The 6,371-nt window shown below is 45.8% G+C and overlaps 1 protein-coding gene across 5 annotated transcripts; it reads left to right on the top strand.

Annotated features, from left to right (window-relative positions):
- Positions 1-572: 572 nt before the first annotated feature.
- LOC142814646 (uncharacterized) lies at positions 573-4,026 on the top strand. 5 transcript variants are annotated; one of them, XM_075893744.1, is made up of 5 exons: positions 573-747; positions 1,356-1,491; positions 1,550-1,670; positions 1,799-1,952; positions 3,410-4,026. In XM_075893744.1, the coding sequence occupies exons 2-5, from the start codon at positions 1,367-1,369 to the stop codon at positions 3,553-3,555; spliced, it is 546 nt and encodes a 181-aa protein (XP_075749859.1). In that variant the 5' UTR covers positions 573-747; positions 1,356-1,366; the 3' UTR covers positions 3,556-4,026. The 5 variants fall into 5 exon arrangements, 2 of the variants coding, with proteins under 2 accessions (XP_075749859.1, XP_075749857.1); XM_075893742.1 differs by having other exon boundaries at positions 575-747; positions 3,406-4,026; XR_012895006.1 differs by having other exon boundaries at positions 1,356-1,690; positions 3,406-4,026.
- The last annotated feature ends 2,345 nt before the right edge of the window (positions 4,027-6,371 follow it).

Genomic DNA, 6,371 nt, shown 5'->3' with positions numbered 1-6,371 from the left:
ATGCTGTGACGTTATGAGTGACGTGGACTGGAGTGTCACGTGACTTTTTTTTCGGTTTTCGGAGAAAGGCGATGGAACGGTCGGAGAGACTGTCCGAAAGCAACCGGATGGATTGAAATGGCTGCAAGGTGGCCTGGATTGGATTGAAATGGAAAAAATGCGCGACTTTTCGGCACCGGGGCACTTAGACAACATGGCGTTTCCCACTGACACGGTACTTCGCCTTGCCTGTGCGGTAGCTTTAACCGAGCAGAGGTGACGACGCGAGGTAAAAGATGCATTTGAAGAGTTCAGCGAAGAAGAGTTTCGGCAATGTTTTCGTCTGTCCAAACGAACAGTGCGTAGCTTGTGCCACGAACTTGATCCTATCATCGGATGCCAGCGAGCCAGTGGCCTTTCCACAGAGAGAAAGGTGTTGTGCGCGCTGCGATTTTTCGCCACCGGTAGCTTCCAGAAGAGCATTGGTCGCGAGGAACACATCGGCATGTCTCAGTCGGCGGTGAGCAACACCATCCACGAGGTGACGGAGGCGATCATTACCGTGGCTGCTAGAAAAAGGGTGGCGGACTTCCTACTGACTGCTAAGGATGAGGCAAAGGTGGAGTTTGTGCTACGCGGTTGCATCCCAGGGGTGCTGGCGTGTGCCGATGGCACGTTGGTCACCATTCGCAGGCCAGAGGGATTCAGACTGGCCGACACGGCGAGCTTCATGTCCAGAAGGGGCTATTATGTCCTAACGTCATGATCGTAAGTACTGTTAGGATCGTTTATTACTCGCCCTTCGGAGCAATTGTTCAGTTGTGACGCCAAAGCCGGAAAAAGTAATAATGCAACGAATGAAAAAGAACCTGCAGGGAATTGGGTGCGAGCTAGATGGTGGCTCGCAAGGCCTCGGTAATAATAAGTGGCAAGTGTTTTGTGCGTGAGCCAGTTGCCGTTTTTGCACTGGCATGCATACGCAATTGAATTGTGCATTTTAGAGGTAATCGGTAATATGGGCAGCAGACGTAGCAGAAGTATATACACGACAGGGAGGTATTTCCAACACGAAAGTGCTTACAATCACAATTGGACGAGCTTGCTTTGGTATTTACGAGTGTTTTTTCCCAAGAGCAACGCGTAGCTTTTCACTTATCGATCATTCAGTGGAAGTCGTAGTTATGTGTACAGCAGAGGTGGGGTCGTTGCCCCCACACTCCCCCCTCCTCAGTGTGCTACACCCTGTGTTTCCCTCTAAGTGAAGCTCCTTGTACCAATGACTGTACTAGTACGCATTGTTTCCTGCATATGTGTAGAAAAAAGGGATTTATTCTGAGTATAAATGCAGTACTATTTTATATCGTTCCTCATCGCAGATGTGCAAAGCATGGCTGCGCATAATTGTCATAGACCCATGATTCCCAGATTCGTGCCACGACTCCTGGGTGTGGGAACACAACCCACTGCGTGCACGCCTAGCTGCACATCTGCAGCCTGGCGAATATCTGCTTGGTAAGTATTAATGTGTACTATCTGGGCAGAGCACTCAGCTTTTATGCTTACATTGCAGGAGACGCAGGCTATCCCCTCAAGCCATGGCTCCTAATTCCAGTCCTTGGCAGTCAACCGTGCAACACTTCCGAAGGCCGATACAACAAGGAGCACGCATCCATGCACAATGTTGTGTAAAGGTGTTTCGCCGTGTTGAAAAGCAAGTTCCGCTGCTTGCAGCACTTTCGAACGATGCTCTACAACCCCGATCGGGCAGCGCAAATCATCTATGCTTGCTTTGCTCTCCACAACATTGCGTTGCATGCAGGCGACTGGACCTTGGACGAGTATGTCGTGGACATGCCACCAGCTGAGGATGACGATGGAGAGCCAAGGGGGAGCCATATGCTCACACCACGCAACGTGCTGCTCAGAGACGGCAGCAGCGCTGTCTTGGACCTTTTTTGAAGTACACAGGAACGGTGAGTTTTCATGTTTTCATATCCCACACATAATTTATTTACACTGATTCTAGTGCATCTAGACATGAAAGGGCTGTGTTTGCCACATTTGAATACACAGAGTACTTACTTGTGCTTCAATATGAAGCAAGGTGGCAATGTCAAAATGCTGCATTTTCTTTAAGTGGCACATGAAATATGCAACAGAAACACCCTTTTCCATAATAGCGATCACAGTCACAACAGACTAGATTGGAGCAAGCATATATGAGCGGCACTCTGTGCTGAATGTTGCTATCACAAAATTGTGCGAACAATGCAGCAACGTCTCAAAATTCTTTTCACCAGAACGCATAAAAATCGAGATTCCATTAAAAACATGTTGTATGAACACATGATACATAAGTCCATATCTTGTCATAGTGACTGACTACAAGCATTCAATTGTGCACGCCAGGCTTGACGAGCAATTGTGCTTGTCAAGTTGTGCTGTTTTTTTTGCTCATTGTCCTAAACATTGTGTGAATGTTAAAATAACATTTATTTGAATTCACGACTGCAGTCATGCTGCAATGCTAAAAAATATGCAAATCAAGACGGCAAACAGGCGAGTTGTTTTGATAACATACAGCATGAATAATTCCCTCAGCCATCTCGCGGCTCCCAAGCCATACCACGTTCGAAATTTATTCCCGCAAAGAGTCGTTTACAACGAAAACTAGATGAAATCAATCGCTGGCATGTTGCTGTGATGACCATTTTCCTCTGTAAAACTGTGCGAGATGACCACTTACTAGCTTAGCGCTCCCAAACAAGATGCGAGATGACCACTTACTAGCTTAGCGCTCCCAAACAAGATTCGGAATGTAGTTGTTGCATCTTAGCCTCATTGTGCTGAAATGAAAATATCACAGTGTGATGCAAAAAGATATCACATTACTACACTATGTGGTAATGCTGAATAAAAATCACAGTGAGCTAGAAAACACAGTGGGACAATACAAATATCAAAGAAACATTAACAGAAAATGTCAACTATACACTCGTGGTCTCCGTGTGAATGACTGGACACCTTTGAAATGTGGGTAAAAAACACTGCCACTAGAACAGCTCGAACATACATTGAGAAATGCATATATCGAACATAAAAAATGCTGCACTCCTTATACAAAGTAAATGCTAACCTAAATCTAGTAATATGTACTAAATGCAAACAAAAAATGAATAAAATAGAACATGAACAGCAACACGTAAACATATCAAAAACACTAAACCAATTATGAATGATAAAAAGTTGAAAACATGGCGAAAAATAAACTAAACTATGTATATGTCTCCAGAACCGTATAAAATTGAACATGAACAGCAGCACCTAAACACATTGAAACCGACAAATCTATAATGAATGATGACAAGAAAAAACATTGAACACATGACGAAAAATTAAACTAAACTACGTATCCCTTTCTCGCAGAAAGCCCTCAGCCATGGCCAGTGCCCTCCTGCACCGCTGCCGCTTTCTCCTGTGCCGCTGCCACACGCCGTTCTGCAGGAGCGATGCGGGTGGTTGATTTTTTCATCTCCCGCAGCACCTGCGATGAATCATCATGGTGTAAATGTTTAAGTGAGCTGCCGGTAAACCCTTAACCATCTCGTGGCTGGAAGCTGCTGCTGCTGCCAAGAATTGCAACGGGCACAACAACTTCCCCTCAGTTGAAGATCAACTGGCCTGATGGCATCCTTTGAAAGTGGGAAGCTTTGTGTACAAGCTATGCCCTCCTCGTGTGGACCTACAAGCATTTGTTGAAACTGCTCTTTATTAATGTCCTCAAATGCATCTCTCACCATGAAAGAGCCCCAGGGCTAACTAACCTTTTGCCCGGCAGTTTATCATTGCAGATACCCGATACCATGCCCTCAATACAATGCATGGTTCTTGTTTACAGCCCAAGTTGGTTTCAGTCATCATAATAGAACATGGAGAATGCTTATGCCCCTTATGTAAAATGTAAACAAAGGGTCTACTCACCTTGAGCACCTTGTCGCCCTGCTCAAGGTTCCAGTCCTGCACTCAATAAAGCACTAAGTTCTCAGATGCTTGCGTGTTACTGTGTCACTGCCATCTACAGCCGCTTCAGTGGCCTCCACATCCATTTCCACTGCAGCAGTGGGAACATTCGCCTGCTGGAAAGTGTAGTAAGCATGATTTTTCAGAAAGTGGGTATTCGTTACTCTAGCTATTTTGCAACGTTAAGTACTAAACATCTGCGGAAATGTTCTGCAGCTATTCAGTGGTCATTGATGTCATGTATTACCATTTTAGTGCATGCACTTGCCCGCAGTCATTGCGTGTTTTATGATAAATTAATACCCCTTGTACTGCAAGGGCTGCAAACTGAGATTTTAGTTAAACCTACCCACTTTTGATTACTTTCTCGTGCGCTTTATTCCCGTTTAACAAGGTTCCTCTAAAGGCACCCCTTCAGATATCAAACTCTGTCATGGTACCGCTCAGGAACCCGTGATACTGCGGCGGCAGAGTGCTTACCTGTTGATAGGTGAGACCAAAAACGCCACTGAAGCGTGTCATCCCAGTCAACTGTAGAACCTGGCCGCGGAAGTCAGGCAGCCAACCCCATACAGTGCCCCTGAAAATATACACTAATGTCACAGAACATATTGCCCGTGCCATTCGACGGTCACTTACGTTTGTGCGTCTCTGATGGTGGCGGTGTCACGGCGGGCCTCGCGCACCGGCCTGCGCCACCAAGCCTGTCATTCCTGCGCAGGCACTTCATGGTTCAGCGCGTCGCTGAGCTCTTGCCACAGCCGCCACCGGTCGGTGATGGTGACGCCGTGCCGCAGCTCGATGGCATTCGCCACGAGCTGGGGATGTTCGTCCATAAAGGCGAGCACCAGCGCGCGCTGAGCCTCGGATAACGCCGATGAGCCGCTGCTGCTGTTGACTACTGGTACAGTTGACCTCCGCCACGATTGCGCTCGACTGAGCCAACAACTTCGAAAGTTGCGCTGTTTAGGTTTGTATAGTGGAGGAGATATGAAAACAGTAACTGCTTGAAACGGGGTTGTATTTAGCGCCACCACGTACCGTCCCGCTAAATTTAGCGTTATTTCATAACAATAACAAGAAAAGTACGTTTATATTGTGCCGTATTCCTTAATAAACGTTTGAAAACTTGTGCCAACACAATTTGATGATGATCATTAGTAGTTAAACATTTTTCAACACGTTAAAAACACTTTTCACTTTGCTATACGGTCCCCAAGTCCACGTCAAAATGATGACGCGAGGCTTCATTTCGCTCATTGGCTGTTCACTTCCCTTCATCCTCGCGACCGCTGCGGACCACCCATTTTTTGACGTCACCGACAGACCGCCTCCGTCCGGATTTGGAATTTTTACATAATTGCGCCACTGGAAGCCGCCAACCCACTTCATGACCTAGCTTCATATTGAAGTAAATTCTGTCTCGTTGAAAACCACCCCACTTATATACCTCTCTGTTTATTTCCACTTCTATATTGTGAATGTACTTTTATATTACAGCACCGTTTATTATACAGTTGGGGAGATAGTTTCGGTTATGCCTGACGCTGCACAAGGTTAGACTAGCTTCGCTGCTAGAAGTAAAGCAGGCGAACGAAAAGTTGTGGGTTGATCACAATACAGTCAAGAAACATGTTTACCACAAATGCTGGCATAAATAAACATCAACATTTATTGGAAGACTAGAGCTAAAACAAATCCTGGTTGTAAGCTAATATGCAGATATCGCCCTGGGGTTTGTCATCTGAAAGTTCCTGGGGTGCAAATGTCAGCGACATAATCAGGAAGATCATTCCTAACCGTAATAGGCAGGTGCGAAACTGAGCCGTGGATCGCGGTAGTGTTCTAAGAAGCTTTGAGAACTAAGATTCTCGCAGAGTGAAAATGAAATAGTCAATAAAGAATGTGCTGTAACTGAAAAAACTAAAATGAGCTAACAGTTCTGCGTTGATAAGAATACAGTGAAAGAACAGAATTATCGCTAACCTTGACATGAACACACAACGAAAATTGGGGACAATCAAGCTGTGTTCCTCATAGTTGAACGCGATAGCGATATCCTGTTCCTAGTACGTACTCCGAACCCTTAGAGTATAAAATCTTTTTGAACTTGCTATCCACCCATTATAAGGCCTTAAGGGTGAAGTAACGTTGTCACGGGTCCCGTTAATTAGGGAGGCGATCGCCGGGCCAATTCCAAGAGCCGAAGTAGCGGCCCCCCGAACCGCACCACGAAAGCGTGGACAATTTAGAAGTGGTCCTTTTTGGCGCGCCAGCGGACGCCGGCTGTGGCCCAAAGAACAAGTCAGAGCCGAGAGTTGATAAACAAAACAAAATTATATTCTCAATAATGGCAGAACAAAAACAATACA

The sequence above is a fragment of the Rhipicephalus microplus genome, chromosome 4 (assembly GCF_043290135.1).
Source record: "Rhipicephalus microplus isolate Deutch F79 chromosome 4, USDA_Rmic, whole genome shotgun sequence".
NCBI classification, from domain to species: Eukaryota; Metazoa; Arthropoda; class Arachnida; order Ixodida; family Ixodidae; genus Rhipicephalus; species Rhipicephalus microplus.
The sequence above is the reverse complement of the archived record's forward strand: the minus strand, read 5'-3'. Positions and strand labels throughout refer to the sequence as shown.

Bases quoted from the DNA above. Each gene is read 5' to 3' on its own strand.
- LOC142814646 (XM_075893742.1), top strand. From the start codon at position 1,367: ATGGCTGCGCATAATTGTCATAGACCCATGATTCCCAGATTCGTGCCA. The intron at 1,492-1,549 runs GTAAGTATTAAT...CTTACATTGCAG, and splicing joins GCCTGGCGAATATCTGCTTG to GAGACGCAGGCTATCCCCTC. The intron at 1,671-1,798 runs GTGTTTCGCCGT...CGTTGCATGCAG, and splicing joins ATGCACAATGTTGTGTAAAG to GCGACTGGACCTTGGACGAG.